Source organism: Chelmon rostratus, chromosome 7 (genome assembly GCF_017976325.1).
Source record: "Chelmon rostratus isolate fCheRos1 chromosome 7, fCheRos1.pri, whole genome shotgun sequence".
Lineage (NCBI taxonomy): Eukaryota > Metazoa > Chordata > Actinopteri > Chaetodontiformes > Chaetodontidae > Chelmon > Chelmon rostratus.
Window position 1 is genome coordinate 3,809,623 of NC_055664.1, and position 16,870 is coordinate 3,826,492.

Consider the following 16,870-nt stretch of genomic DNA (forward strand, 5'->3'; position numbering starts at 1 on the left):
GTGGGAGAGCAGAGAGTGAAAAAGAAAAACAGAACACAGAAAAAGAAAGCGCAGGTGGCTACTTCCTGATGCTCGCTGCAGCCCGTGCCACCACCCCAATACCAAAAGGCCGACAGACACAGTTAGCAAAAGTGAGCATTTAATTCCATTGTCGATCGATCGATGTAAGGACTGGGTGTTCAATTAAGTTCGGTTATTTTTTGAGTATAACATTTTGGCTGCATCATACTACAGTTTGTTTTTCGGGCCCTGAGGTTAACAGCACAGTTACGAAGTTACAGAGTGACATTTCTGACATTCCCATGCTTTGTTGTGGCACTTCAGTTTCCTGTGTTTCTTTCTAGGTCAAAGTGTGCCATGCCATCGATGTGAGAAACAAAACCTTTTCTAACCAAGCAACAGTACTGCCCCACTTACAATGGCATGTTATAAAACACTTTTGCAATGCTAAAAAGATCAGTTTACACTTGCTTGTACTAAAACATTTCAGTCTAATTCAGGTTTGACACATGAGCTCTTTTCGATGCACATAATGAGGATTAAGGAGAGGATGTTCATTGTTTTTACATTAGCACATTAGTAATGAGCAAAAGTGTAAATCTAAGAAAAAAAAATCTTTTGCAAATAGACATTTAAGCCACACTTTGCTTGGCCAATGAGATCGTAGTAAGATGAAATCCCATCTCTGCTATTAGCATCCTGATTAATGTTTCATTACAGTAACTTCAATAAGTCAGTGTCTGTTCTTATAGAAGGTTTTTCATTATTTCTGAGAAGCTCTAAAAAAATCACTCCGTTGCCATGAGTCTTGGCATGTCTCATGAGAGCATTAGCTGTAAAATGCTTAGCCTAAAATGCTCAGCTACAGTCATGCAGAGGCAGCTTTTCAAAATTACCTTTATACTCGTTAAAGTGTGTAAGTTTGGGATAAAAAAAAATGGTGCCAGCACTTATAATCCAAATTTGAAAGGATATATTGTTTATATACATATAATGACTAAATCTAATTGTGACAAGACTTCAGGTCACAGGTATCTGTTTTTGGGATTTCTCCAGCACCTGAGCAGTCTCTCTCAACATGTGTATATCTGTGTTTTTGTATCACACACATATACAAATACAAATATATGTATATAGACATGTATACATACAGTATGTATGTATGTATATATACATACATATATACGCATATATACGCTTATCTATCTATCTATCTATCTATCTATCTATCTATCTATCTATCTATCTATCTATCTATCTATCTATCTATATATATCTGTGTTTGTGTATCACACACACATATACAAATACAAATATATGTATATAGACATGTATACATACAGTATGTATGTATGTATATATACATACATATATACGCATACATACGCTTATCTATCTATCTATCTATCTATCTATCTATATATATATATATGGGCAGAAACCATGTCATAATTACATTGAGTATCACATCACGCCTGCATCACAGTTAAAAATGAAGCCATACTGATACAGTAACACACACAAGATTATTTCATCACAATGAAACAACATATCCCCCGAGTCTTAGCTGCTGACAGAGTCTCGTGAGAGCCTCGGAGTTGTTGAATACCAGCAAACCAGGCCGCGCTTTACCTTGTCTTTTTAAATTGACATAAGGTCATAGTTTTAGGTCTACCTCTTTGTTTTTCTGACAGCGTCAGTCATTGCTTCAAGAGCATTTGGGGTGCGTCGGAGGCCTGAGGGGGCTTTCTTATTTGAACTACGTCATGATACAGGAAGTAAACAAACCAGACAAGAGAGTTACCAAGTGGCTCACGAGACCTCGGCGAATGTCCCAACAGCTCGTGCAGGTTAATGTTCTCTTTTATTGAAATAGGTAGCTAGAAAAAGAGTATCTTATAAGACGCCACTTCACATGTTCCACTGTGCCCGCAGTGTGTCCTGTAAATTCATAGCTGGCTAAGGATACTGCAATCTTTGCGTCCTAGCCTGATGCTACATATCTCGTGAAATATCGCAATTTAAAGAGGGTATCCTTTTTTTTTTTTTTTTACAAAGAGTGACACTTCAAGGGATCAATGAAGATATCAAATGAATCGCTAGATCCTTCTCTTCTCTTCGGCATTATTGTAGCATATGAAAAAGCAATAATTTAATTAATATTTGGTCTTGTATGTCCCTGCCTGTCGTTTCTAGTCTTCCAGTACAAATTAACTATGAGGGGTGGAGACGGATGACGTTTATAACCTCAATTTAATCATAAAGTAGATATTATGTTGAAATGCATTGCTTCAGTTCGAATAACTTGCATGCCGAATGTTTTGCTTTTGCGTGTAATAGGTCGGTAAACTGTTGAAATCATGTTAATCGCGCGTATAGGTGTCGTGCAACAGAGAAACACTACCGTTAAATTGTTAAATTTATGAACGGGGTTTGGTGTCGCGTTTTCTCGCAAGAGCAGAAAACGGAATGTAGCTGGGCTAACGTTTGTCAAACACGTTACTTTGCTAAGTTAGCTGGTGGAGGCTACTAGATAAATACAAATAAAAACATAACAATAGTGTGACTGAACACTGGCTGAGTGGATAACAGGCTAGCAAATATTGGTTCACTGCCGAAACATTGTGCAAGCTGACGTTAGCAGCTAGCATAAATATGTTTGCATGTTATGCTTTGCATTTAAATCCAATTAAATGGTTTGCTTAGCATTAATAAAGTCAACCGAAGTTACGGTAAAAGGAAGCAGTGTTTAGTACCACTAACGTAGTTATTTAATACTTTATTAGTTTAGGTGATATTGTGTTTTTGTTATGTACATGTATTCGTAACTACATGTGTCTGTAATTAAACTACACATATAGCAGACAGGGTTACTGGTCGGTTTGTGGGGCCTTATGCAGAATACTGTTTAACTAAGCTGCCAGGTGTAGATTGTTGTCCTCTCTGTCCCTGCTGGGTAACTGCACCACCAGGATACATTCACAGTCTGTTTGAGTAAAAGGGGTCAGTAGGGTCCCAATAATTCATTTTGCCCCTGACCCCCTTTCTAGGTTTATCTGACCATGCATTCATCCTCCTTAATTCATATTGTTCACATACTGACATGCATGCAGCTTCTCAGTGTGTTTTGAACGCTATGCCTAATATATACGCTCCACTGGTTTTGTTTTTCAAGGTGTGATGTTGTGCTTGCATGCATGATCTCCACATCTCATCCTGAGGGTGTCAAGCGACACACTAACCCCCACAGTGCCATGACTGAGGTGTTGGGACAGAGGAGCTTGTTGGGCTTTGGTGTGGTGTTGGCATGGCTGGTGCTGTTCCACCTCCTGGTCAACATCTGGCTGCTGTGCGTTTTCACCAGCCTGTTGGTGGTGCTCGGTGGCTGGCTCGGCTCCCAGGCCGTCCTGGAGTCCAACAGTGTGGTTCACCTGGAGAGGTTTGTCACCCTTGAGCAGGTAAATGTTCAGGTAACCGTGGTTTACAGTCCCAGTATAGGCATGATTTAAGCATTTGCTAGGTATACTGGCTTAAGATAACCTTAACCTTGCTCGCTTTTGGGAAGCGGGGCTCACTTAATTTACGTTTTTTGTCATTGCTAAATTTCAGGTTCAGCCGTCTGTGGAGGATGAGCATCGCTTGGACCAGGAGATCCACAACACAGTGAGGAAAATCATCAGGGACTTTGTCACCTCTTGGTACTCCACTGTGTCCTCTGAGAGTGCTTTTGAAACAGAGGTTCAAGAAGCCATGATTTCTATGGCCATGGAGCTGAAAATACGTGCAAGACAGGTTGATAGGAAGGTACTTTGACTTCAAGACATCAGTTCTGGGGGCTTTTGTGGAGTGTTGCCATGTGTTTGCATGCACTTTGTGCAACTTGGTTATGAGTGGCTTTCTGCAGTGACCTGATTTCTGCATGTTGTGTAAATGAAAACAACCGTTCTCTTGATTTGAATAGGTCTTTAAGAGGTTAACAACTAGATTTTCTGATCAGTATCTGTTTCTTGATAATCTGTTTATTACTTCATAGTTTATCTACGTCCATTTAAAAGCATATAACTTTCCTCAAAACATACAGTTGTATCTTTCACATGTATTGTTATGCATTGGTGTATGTGACTCTGGAAAAAAAAATTCTGTAACAGCTAAAACAGTTAGCAGTCAAACCAACACATAGGATACACTGTTGTTTGGTTGATGATTCCCAGGAAGAATCATCATTCACTGTTCGCATATGTATTGCACCAAACTGTCACCACATTTACTCAGTAGGTTGCTTGTAAAAGAATGAAATTCAAATTTAGATTGTGAAAACCACAAATGGTCTTTAATGGGACACTTCTGAATCCCTACAGGAGCTGACCCAGAGGATCCTGGATCTGTTTGGCTGCCACCTGCAGGACTACATCAGAGCCAAGGAGCTGGTGAGCGAGCAGCAAACATCTCTGACGGCAAAGTGGAGCAGTGAGAGCGAGCAGTTGTGGAAGGCATATTCCAGGGTTACCACACCTCATCTTGCTATGACCAGTGACGCAGTAGAAGTAAACTACACCAGAGCAGTTGTAGATTTATTGCTGCATGTTTTGGTGCCATTGCCACACTTGGAGACCCACAGTGGACGGTTCGTTGTCGGTGAGCTCATTACCTGCAATGTTCTGCTTCCTCTCATTGGCAAATTGTCTGACCCTGACTGGTTAAACAGTCTCATGATTGAAATATTCGGCAAGTCTAGCAAACAGCAGGAGCCAGTTACAACAGAGCCAATGGCTTCCTCACCACCGCTGTCACCGTCACCTGCTCAATCAGAGCTTGCTGCACTACAAGAGACAGTGCTTGTACCTCAAAAGAATAATGAAGGTCCTCCACTAAGAGCTGAGACTGAAATGGTTAACGACTCAGAGACGGCCACACCTGAGCTGGCTGCCTATGATGTGATTGATTCTGACGAAGTGGACTGTACACAGAACAACACAGAAGAAGAAGAGCCTGCTCAACCCTTTTTAAGGCATTACATGAGAGGAAGCAAGTCAAACCCATTTTACCAGGAAAATGACACTGACCTGGATTCTCCTTTGACTGACTATAAACAAAGTTCGATTGATTCCCTGGTCATGATAAGCCAAGAGGAAGGCCTGTATGACAGGCAGAAGGAATGTGCCACATCTGCTGAGACCAATAATGGTGTGGACCTGGAGGATGTTTATCCAAGTCCAGTGGATGGCTCCTTCCCTAAAGTCCTGGTGAAATCTCAACCAGTAGAGCATCCTAATGGCTGTGGTCCATCATCAGTTAGGACAGCAGAGGGGATTCCCAGTATCAGCAGCCTGCAGGACCTGGAGAGGGAGGGCAGTTCCCCTTCAGTAAACCCAGCCAGAGAGCTCCTTCTGGGCGTGGAACAGAGTGGGCTGGGGAACCCCAGTGAGGTGACAGAAGTCAGTCCATTGCAGGGCTCTTCCCCTATGCCGTCATTCAGTTTTGAGCCCCTTAGCAGCCCTGATGGACCAGTTATCATCCAGAACCTCCGCATCACTGGCACCATCACAGCTAAGGAGCACCGTGGCACTGGCTCACACCCATACACTCTTTACACTATCAAAGTAAGCATAAGTATACATAACCTGTATATGTCTTGACCTTTAACATATCTTTTATGTAATTGTAACTTTTTAAATTGAGTAGTAAAAAATATTTCAATCTAATGTTGACTTCCAGTATTTAAAACACAACTGTCCAATCATTGTTATTATGCTTGTTTTCAATGGAGATTGTTTTTCCAAGTTCTCAAGATTTAAACTGTCAAAATGGTTAAATTGAATGTTTAACATTGGTACAACCCTTATACTATGTTGTTTTGGTTTTCAGTATGAAACAGCAATAGGCTGTGAGAACCCAGGAAACATCCAGCCAGGCTCTGAAGAGGCTGAAGTGATACCAGGTGGTGAGAATCCATCACCCATTCAGCCAGTTGCCTACCACATGGTCAACAGACGATACAGTGAGTTCCTCAACCTGCAAACCCGGTTGGAAGAAAAAGCAGAGCTACGGAAACTCGTCAAAGGTAGGTAGTGGACTCTGGATCACCGTAAAGAATTAGTATGTATTTCAGTTAGCATTTTAAACCTTGTGTTGCTTTTCGGAGCCACCGGAGTGCACAGTGGCCTGGTTAGCATTTGTCTGTCTTGGAGAAGTTCATGCATGGCCAACAAAGAGACCTGGATTTGCAGTTGAATTTTTAGCCATTGATGAAAAGACCCATTTTGATGGACTTTTGGTCCTTGAGCCAACGCCCAGGATTTTATTGTAATCTGACTGTGTTTCAGGTGTGAAAGGTCCAAAGAAAATATTTCCAGATATGCCGTTTGGAAACATGGATAGTGACAAGATAGAGGCAAGGAAAGGACTTCTGGAGACCTTTCTAAAGGTTAGTGGATTGATATTTTATTACATTCATTAAGTATTTGTATGCCCAATGTAACATTTCATGTTGTTTTTGATCTCTAAGGTTGTAGACCAGCTTTCTCTTTTCTTTTTCAGCAACTCTGTACCATCTCTGAAATAGCCAACAGTGAGGAGATGCAGGAGTTTCTCGCTCTCAATACAGACGCCAGGATCGCCTTTGTCAAGAAACCTTTTATTGTGTCACGTATAGACAAGGTTTGATCTTGAATATTTCATTATGGCACAACTGAATAATACTTGACTTTATGTTCATTTTTTTGACGGTTGTACATTTATGTGTATTTGAGATATAAGCATGCCTAAGCCTCTATTGGGTTAGCAGTGAGTTTGCAATGCGGTACATGTGTATATTTGTGTTTAGATCGTGGTGAATGCCATTGTAGACACCCTGAAGACAGCGTTTCCTCGTTCAGAGCCTCAGAGCCCAACAGAGGATAATGAAGGAGAGGTGGATGGAGGGAAAATAAGCGCTGACAAAAAGAGCAAGTACGTCTCCAGAGAGCCACACCAACCTTTATCCACATATATGTGGGAAACACATACCCATCCAGGGGAAGGAGTTACACAAGTGTCTTACCAAAAAGCAGGGTTGCCCCTGTTTCCTCTACAGCCTCAGTTGTAAACCCTGGAAGTGATGGCACCAGTTCCATCATGTGTTTTTCTGAACAATATTGGTAGTTGACAAAACCCCAAACAGTACATTTAGTTACTCTTCTGGAGCTTCAGATAATATCACGCATCACATCCCATTGGCAGATGTAGTTTGCCCAATCGTCATGGAAATGCAGATATTCCAATTTCCATTCTTACTGACTACTTTAAAGACTTCGTTGGTTTAACAGTGTTGTTTCAAGCAGAATGAATTTTGAAACTCAAATAGCAACCGTGTTTGTGGCTGGGAAGCCTGTGAGGGATCATGACCTGCATGAAGGGGGTCAGAATCTGGGGGCACAGCGTGGACCTGGCAAAGCCCCTTTCTGACAGACAAAATAGGCAGCATTGTCTGTGTAGCTGTAGGGGGTTATGTATAATAACTTCCTGCCTGTTTTATCATAGTACACGTAATAGTTGTAACAGTGTGAAATCAGACTTGTGCAGTCTTAATGCAGATTTAATTACTGGACAGTGATGAGTGATAGAGATGATTTCGTTTGTATATATTTACATGTGCACATTATATTTGTAGGTCTCGTCTGAAGTTCCCCAGTAAAAACATGCCCTTTATGAACGGCTCAGACATTAGACCAGCAGTTTTGTTCAGTTTGGAGCAAACAAACACAGTAAGTAACTTAAAATCTGCACTTTAGCAAGCACTACAGCTATTTGCTACTCCAATAATACAGTGACATTTTGATGGATAATACAGGTTTTTCCTGCTCATGCGGCTGTCTCTTCTCTGTTCTTACAGGTGTTTAACGGGATGTCTTTGGGAGATTTGCAAGCCTTTATTACGGAGCAGGAGAAACTGTCAGTCAGAGCCGAGCCAGAGAGGGAGGACAGTCCAGTAGTGAGAGAATTCAGAGGCACTCTGGTTGACAGCTTGAGTGGAAATCACAGTCAGGAAGTTGGTAAGAACATGGCAAGAGGAGAGAGAATATGGTATTCACTCGACATGATCTCAATTGTAGTTACATTGCCTTGTTGGTACAAGTTTTAGAGCTGCTGTATGTAAGTTTAAAGACATCAGAGGACTGACTTCAAAGCACACACATTTAACAGAGGTAACATCTTACAGCTAGTGGAGCTAATAGAGCTAGCAGAGCTAATGGCTAATAACACTTTTAAGTAACAACTATAGATGATAATAACAAAGTAAAGGAACACCATTTTGATTTTGGGAATGTTTGCGTACACTTTTGGAAAGTTAAAATAGTTTTTTGGGATGATTCCGAGGAAGGTGGTGAAAAAAGTTAGTCTGGAGCCCAGATCCCGTGCAGGACAATTACTGCTCATAGTCTGCTGGCCCCTGTGGATGAGGACCAATTCTAATATCTGTAAAATCTTGAGGGCTTCACAAGAGCTTTCCCTGATGGCTTCTGTTGAGACTCATGAAGGAATCATCGTAATAGTGTTGGCACTAACACATAAGCTTATATTAAAAACAAACAGCTGGTACTGTAGTTAGATGTATAATCTTAAATGGATTTAATCAAATATTTTAATTGCACAAAAATCCAATTGTAAACTTGAATCTTTGCCTGCGTGCCTCTCATCATTATCTCTGCAACCATCATGTCTGCTTGTCTGACTCACCCTGGCTTGTCTACTTTCGTTTTCCTTTGTGTCAGACCAACTCACTGACTCACTGACTGTTGTCTTCCTACTTTCCTGTCTGCTTCACTCTACCGCTTTCCATTTAGTATCTCATCACGATTACAGCGGGACTATCTGATGGAAACCAGCTTGATCCATATACCAGTCACTCATCAGATTCATCAGACCAGGTTCACATTTTGGCAAGTCTTGACATCCCGCTTGCTGTAGCTGAAGAGATAGAAATGGTCTGTCAGTCCTTTCACTTTCCCTTTCCAAACCTAAAAGCTTCCATTATCAGCACATTTTCTGACATGGGTTAAAATTGGCAGAAATGTGAATAGGTCAGGATGCTAACCTCAAGCAGAGATGATGACCAGGCTGCAGAAGTCTAGTCACCTCACTGCCCAATGCCCTTTTCTCCATGAAACTCCAGCTTTGTTTCCAGACTTGTAGTCTTCAGCCCCAACTGACACTGATGCACTTGAGGCAATTTATGAGACTTCACACAGCTCCCTCTGGAACCACAAAAGGCTTTATGCAACTTTTTTTCCACATATGCAGTTATACTCCTCAAGACCTGTTGACACACTGATATGTAATATTGGTGGATTTCGTGTCATAGGACTCGATGTCTGATCCCATCTGTAGGCAAAAGTGCACCTGCTCCACACTCAAAGGCAGGGCAAAAAACCTGCTGTCATAGCCTCGCTCTGGCTGCATCCCACTGTGTCCTGTATCTCTCTGCAGGATCTGTGTCTTTTGGGTTTCATATTATATTATAGCAATATAAAGTTAAGTAATACAGGCCCATTCTCAGTCAGTCAGAAAAAAAGTCAATGGTGCTCTGCAGATTTCCAGATTTACATATTTAACTAAAATGAATCAAATATGCTAATCATAATCAAATCAGCACCCTCTAAATTTTCCACCCCCTACCCGAACAAGGGTCTGTATCCAATCCCTACTTTCATCTTTTGACTCTACCTCTTTATTTTCGACCCCCTACCCGAACCAGGGTTTGTATTCCCACCCCGCTTTTTCTTGGTGCAGTTGGTGAGAGGCAGGGGTAGATGATGGTAGTGTGGCAATCGGCAGTTACATGTGGCATCTAGGCCTGTGGTAGCATTGTAGCAGCTAACAATAGCTAAAGCGGTGAGAGTATGAAAGTATCTTAGCAGTTAGTATTGGTAGCTAGCAGTTAACATTAACAGTATAGGTGAATCCAGCTTTATTGTCTTCTTCTGTTCCTCTTAGCAGGTAGCGGTTAGCACATAACATTAGCTAAATGGTAGCATCGGAACTGTATTGTCTTCTTCTGTTCTTCTTAGCGGTTAGCATTAGCATTAGCAATAGTTAAATGGTAGCATCGGTACTGGCCACTACCTGGAGCATCTCTGGGTCAGTTGAACGTGGCGGTGCTGTTTGGATTGTGTAGGAGCAGTGTGAACTGGCACTAGGGGGGGTGACTCTGGGACGCCGGAGTTCACTGCCTAACCTCCTGGAGGTGTAGTGGGACTAAGTAGGCGAAACACTGTTGAAGGGAGGTTTCCACCTGATGACCCCCAGAGACGTGCTAGGAATCACTGCTCTTTGGCAGGTATAGAGGCAGATTAGAGCTCCAAGGTTCTTCACTGAGAATGAATCCTCTTTTTGAGCACAAGTATCTTGTGTTTAAATTAACATATATTAGAAGCATTTCTTTCAATTTCCTAAATTAACATTCGATTATATTGAAGGTTTTTAATGAAAACAAAAGTTGCCGGCATTTACATGGGATATGTAGGGCTGCTGTTGATTTTGGGAGAGAAAGCACAACCCATTTGACTCCTCTGACAGCTGAACTGTCTTGTTCTCATGTGCGTACCAGAGCTGAGAGAGACACATCACACAGATATGATGTTGGCAACCCGCAATACTACAGTGAATGTGCTATCTGATAATAATCGATAACCATCTCCCACAACCAGCCAGAACCTGTCGGTGAAGTGTTCAGTGAAGATCCAGTCCTGTCAGACTGTGTTGAGAGATAAATCTTTCTCAGCCCAGATCTTTGAGCTGTTACTGTGTCGAATCTTTCCATTGCTGCCATGACTGTCACTGCTGACCTCCTGAAAAGTCAGTTGTATTACTATAACAACTGGCCGCTGTGAGTTGTCATGTCTTTGGCTGCAGCATAACTAGATTTTTAACAGTTTTGAATACATTAATTTTAATATTTATTGCTTTTATCTTATGTTTTTCTGTTGTGAAAACATTATCTTAAACATAGTTCATGTAAATGTATTACATTTTTTTAATGCACCGAGATGTTATTAAAAAATGCACAATAAATGAACAATGATATTGATGAATCTTGTGGCACACTTGGCCTGTCCTCAAGGCACCCCAGGATGCCACAGTTACACTTTGCTAACCACTGTGTTTGCCCGTAGAACACATGCATGTTAATGTGCAAGCAGTTTATTTCAGTTTCTCTAAATGTTTTTCTCCTTAATCCTAATCACCCTCATGAAGGGACTCCTATCCAAACCCTTAACTGTTAGCTGTCCTTAACTCTTGGAATGTGTCTGGAATGTTGGAGTGTTTTTCACCACCATCCACTATGTTGCATCATATACTGTCACCGCTCCATCTTTCTCCATCACAGGAAATCACCATAGGAAAAATTGATGATCTCTTTAACATCATATGGAAACTATCGCTGCATTTGCTTGACACTGGAATGAGACATTCCCCGTTTATTGCATTTCTTCCTTGTTAGACATCTGGTCATTGTCTTTTTGAAGGAATGTTTTTTTTTCCAGACAGTCAGGGTGAATGAAGGGTGAGTGAAGTGTCTAATTCTGACCAGACTATGAAATGTTCCACAATAGAAGTTACCGGACTGACAGTTCACCGAGTATTATGCTAGTAGTATATGCTGCTTTCTTAGCAGATATATACCTGCTATATATACCGAATTTGTATGCTTTAAATGTTTCAATGGTAATTTCAAAAAATCAAAACTGTGTTCAAATTGCTCACATTCACTTGCTCAATTTGTGATTCGAAATTTGTATTGCTTAAAAAATCTGACCGGATTCCTAAAATTCGGAGACCAAAAAAGTTGGAGATGAACAATTGAAACAGGAACAAGCAATCAAGCTTGAATGGAACTGATCTCTGAACAGTCACGTCACGTTCTGTCAGTCATCTGATCCTAGAAAGGGAAGTACAGATGAATGGCAAGAAAACCCAGAAAATGTTTATATGAATGTGTCAGCCTGAAAAAACCCTTTAGATTACCATCTGGAAATTTCAAAAAGGGGAAGTCAAACCACTTGAATCCATTTAGATGGTTTCCAGAGTGAAATATTACAATGCCATAAATTCAGCATTTTTAAAATTTCAATATTAAGTATTTAGTAGTGACTGCACTTCATAAGGTATCCAGCTCTTTCTAGAATTGCAAGTCTGTGACCTGTTTTACTTCTGAGGTGTCATGTCATGTCCATTTTTTCTCCAGGCGATAATTCTGCACTGATGTAGGCTCAGTGGCCACTTTATTAGGCACACCTTTAAAATGTAATGCAATCCAACATAACAGCTCATCCATGAATTTTACCTTTACCAACATAATAATGCTTAGTTTTGGTTCACACTGTCAATATGTTAATTATTGAGGTTGTAGTTGGCAGTGATGTTGAACTGGATTTGCAACATCATGAGATCGCATGAGATCAAGGTTATAAATAACAAACATCTGGCATGCCAGGTTAAATGTTTTGGCCACCTCAATTAGAAATATGAAACACATTTCAATATAATGGAGTCCAGTGTGACACTACCACGAAGTAGGACCTGATAAACATGTCGTTAGATGAACACCTGTCAGAAAGTTTTTGCCTTTTACCTTTTAAAGGTTAAATGTGTAGCAGAGCTATTGTACTGGATTACATTAGATTGTACAGATAGTGTACCTAATAAAGTGGCCAGGAAGTGCATATGTGTTGCATGGGGCCACACTGCGCCAAAAGTGGACATCTTTCTGTACATAAAGCTGGACCTTGTAAGTGTGTTCTTCTCGAACAAAATGATAACAAGCTTCCTCGGTCTCTCTGGTCCACCCGACATTAAAACAGTGATCACAGTGCAGGGCCTCTTTCTTCCATGGTGATCGGAACACCTGTTAATATGAATACTGTACATAGATTAAGGCAGTACTTTGATTGATTACATGGTTTTTGAAGTGATTTGCAGCCAAATTGTATGTGTATGCATTGCTCTAATTATGTCCCCCATGCTCTTTTTAAAATGGTTCTTCTCAAAATCAGTCTTTTCAGTATTCATACCCCTTTGTGGACTTGAGAGGTGGCTGTAAAAAGTTTGTGGTTTTGTTCGTCACAGAGCACAGCAGCTGTGGTAATCTTGAATTCATGTCAGTTATTGTGGATTCCAATATCAGTTTTTATAGTGGAAAAAACTGTAAAATGTCTGTAAAAGATAAAGCTGCTAGCTTTTGACGGCCACCATTTATGGCTACAGAGAGGTCTGTGTTTGATTCTCAGAGACTCTCTTTCTAGCTAGCCTGTTCAGTTTTGATGCAATCGATTTGTTTTCTATTTCCTGGATGGGCTTTTCTCTCCTTATGGACTTAAACATATCCTGCAGATAGCATTGAAAGGAGTTTTCAAACCAAAAGATGGAGTAAAGAAGTAGCACATGTGGATGTAGTACAACAGTAAGTGTGCTAGAATGAAGAATCACCCTCAGCAGAACCAGCAGCATTTAGGTCTAACCACATGAGGGCAGTGTGAATAAATGTATGAGGGAGAGTGCTGATGTGATTACTGGACCTGCATGTTCATCAGAGGCACACAAAATAAATGTATCTGAAATAGATTATGATGTTTTAATTTCGTTCTAAACCTGTGTGATTAAGCAGATCGTTGCCTGTACCACAGTAATTATCTTCTAGTATGTCATAATGACTTGTGTCATCTGTGTCTTGCATGTTGTGGTCACAGCGCATGAGACGAGGCTGGCTGAGGTGGCTCTGAACATCCTGTGTCTGCTGATGAAAAACCAGTGGAGTTGGCTGTGCACTGAAAACATTCAGAGGGCCATCAGATTGCTGTTTGGGACCCTTATTAACAGGTGACCTGCTTCATTCATTTCACAGTAACACGTTTTTTCTCCCCCAAAAGTTAGCAATAGAGATACAGATACATAAACTATCTTTTGAGATTGTTTTTAAGTCTTTTACCTTTTATCAGAGTGCCATGAGTTTCTGCATCCTTTTGGCATGGTAATGCTAATACTGCCTAGAGGATCTAGCTAATATTATGAATATCAGCAGTAAAACGATACCTATTAAGCAAGACGGTCTTAATGACATCTGCAAAACCAGTGCCGTACCTCAAAACTTTGAAAAGTTGTTCATTTAAAAACTTAGCACACAATAGTCCTTGTTTAGTCAATGTCAAGCCTTCCCATCAGACCCATGTCCTTGGGACCACAGTTATAAAAATAACAGCAGGAATTCCTTCATCCCATCAGCCATTGCATGTGAGTTGCAGCACTAGGTGCCAACTCTTGTTGACACTTTTGCCAACATAAGTCTTAAACAAGTCTAGTACAAGTCTTTGCACTCAGAGCAGGACTATAGTTCTCCACACGTTAAGAGCAGGCTTGCATGTCCCATTAAAATGCCTGCCACCTTTTTTGTTGTGTTATGTTTTTTTGTCCTTATATACCTTAATAATGAGCTCATTTTGATTTTAAAGAAAATGAAAATACATTTAACACATTAGTGTATTTATTTACCTGTTGACTTTTATCCTGACTGATTTTATGCAGCATCCTCAACTGAATGATGGCCTGACTCTCTAACTGATGCTTCACCAAAGCTTTATTGATAATACTGTAGCTCCAAAAACATGCTGAGAACAGAGTGAACACACTGTCAGAGATAAGAAGAAAAACAAAAAAATGGAATATGACCTTTCTTGTAATATCCTATTGGAGTATATTGCAATACCTCAATAACAATAATATAAAGTTCTTATTTCGGGCACAACTCTATTGTGTCCTCTGTTATTATGCCACAGATAAGCTTAATTAACTTAAACTGAAATGGTTAGTCACTTTTTAAACTACAATATACATAAAACTTTACAAAAATATGTCAGTGGAAGCCATTCATAAAATGAATCTTTAACCATCCCAATTCAAGCACGCTTCACACCGTATACTGTCAAAGCTGCAGAGCACACTTCAGCAGTACATTTAAGTTAGCAAAGGAATACTAATTGCTTGATAACATGGCTGCAATTATGGTACATTGAGGCAACACAGCATCCTTGCTAGCTCACACACACTCACCCTCCAGTTAAACAAAAGGACACTAAGACGTTATAAAGTCTAACAACTGTACATAATGATAAGACTAATTTGTCAGTCACAATAAGAAACAAATATTAACAGATTTTGTTCTCTTATCAGCCAGGTGCTAAACAAACAAAAGCAAGCAAGATATTTGAACCGCCACCGACATTTGGACAGCCACTTCAGTTCCAGTTCTCTCCGAAGGAAATTTATATGGTCTTTAGTATTCGTGTTCTCTTTCTTTTGGTTACAACCTAAACTTCATGATTATACGCGGGGGTTGGAATGACTTCATTACATCAGTCAGATACAACACCTACATCACTACTGACATGTTGAGTCTGTCTTATCCTAATGTGCGATCAAGACTGCAGCTTGCTGTTGACCTGAGGTCGGCAATCTATACAGTTCTCTACTGTTGGTCATCTAGGAACAACTTAATGCAAGTAAAGTCTTATGATTTGGCTGCAGATCAGACCCACTGACACAACCGTGAACTTAGTGCATTGGTCAGTTGCTGACAGTGTAGGGGGAGGTGTTCATTTTCATTCATTCCCCATCCTAAGTCACTGTCATGAGCTGATGCTGTTTTAAAACAACCTGCTGATGTTGCCACAGCAATACAAATCATTTTTATATACTTTCAACAACGGTTTCTGTCTGGATTACTCTGTCTTCTTCAAGTGCTTTTACGAGTTTTTCTGCAACAAAGAATTTATGGAAACTTCCTCACAGGAGAGGCCGGCTGAGTCTACGGACTCGGCCAGGTCAGAACATGAAGACACATGCTTCCTAGTGGAGATTCCACAGAGAGAGCTGTTTATGAGTTGCAGTGGGGACTCTGGCATTCATTCTCTTTATTCTATTTCCATCCTTATTTTAACTCACTGTATTTTTTCTATTATTATCAAGTCAGTTTTATTGTACATCTTACTTTACATTAATTTTTTCTGAGTTGTAAAGCACTATGAGCTGCATTTCTTGTATGAAAGGTACAAACAAAGTTTATTATTATCATAATGTACAGTTGTTAGTAAAGGGAATTGATATTTTAGACAAGGATGACTATAAGACTTTATAGGGGTGCATGTTTTACAAAGCTAGGGGCATCATGTGCCACTCACTGTACCACCTAGCACAAACATAGACTGTTACAAAGATATGCTTTTTATCTTATTAGAGAACCTTGGTCTCATGTTTTGAATAGTATCAAGTCTTTTCACTCTCACAGTACATTTGTTGTGGAATATACTGCATGTGTGTATGTGTATACATGCATGCCTACGCTATTTGGCCCTCAAGAGAATGCCTGACATCAACTCGCCAAACATTTGTCACAGATAGGTATAGCTCCTGCTGCCAGTAAACTGAACATGCAGATAATGTTCTCAAGTTCTAGTGTTTGTGTTGTTAGTGCTGTGACCTCACGTTCCCCAGGGTGTCAGTACCAGAATATCGTTTGTTCATATTGATACCGGGCTCTCTATTTTAAGAAGTTCCACCAGCCAAGTATGAAAGGCCTTGTGCTTTTGTTTGGCCTCGTCTATATTAGGCCGCAGTCTGTCAGCATCGCACTGACAGCTCTCAGTGTGACAGGTATCTCCTCTCATCAACTGACTGTACAGAGGAGACAAGATGCTCTGCTTGTGAACTGCAGCAGATTTGAATTTGTCCAATTTGGTGTATAACCAAAAACTTGCAATATCAATGACATTTCCATCCCCTGAACTAAAATTATGAACATGGTCAACATTAAACCTGCTAAACATCAGCAGGCTACCATTGT

General features: G+C 40.4%; 1 protein-coding gene across 1 annotated transcript in view; it reads left to right on the forward strand.

Annotated features, from left to right (window-relative positions):
- The first annotated feature begins 1,746 nt into the window (after positions 1-1,746).
- Positions 1,747-16,870, forward strand: part of LOC121609065 (sorting nexin-19-like) — a 42,808-nt gene continuing 27,684 nt past the window's right edge. Inside the window, exons 1-11 of the mRNA XM_041940588.1 lie at positions 1,747-1,850; positions 3,176-3,458; positions 3,610-3,804; positions 4,359-5,600; positions 5,866-6,061; positions 6,324-6,424; positions 6,538-6,657; positions 6,824-6,948; positions 7,649-7,742; positions 7,871-8,030; positions 13,725-13,854. Of these exons, the coding sequence (XP_041796522.1) occupies positions 3,198-3,458; positions 3,610-3,804; positions 4,359-5,600; positions 5,866-6,061; positions 6,324-6,424; positions 6,538-6,657; positions 6,824-6,948; positions 7,649-7,742; positions 7,871-8,030; positions 13,725-13,854 (2,624 nt within the window). The 5' untranslated portion in view covers positions 1,747-1,850; positions 3,176-3,197. The remainder of the gene's footprint in view (positions 1,851-3,175; positions 3,459-3,609; positions 3,805-4,358; positions 5,601-5,865; positions 6,062-6,323; positions 6,425-6,537; positions 6,658-6,823; positions 6,949-7,648; positions 7,743-7,870; positions 8,031-13,724; positions 13,855-16,870) is intronic.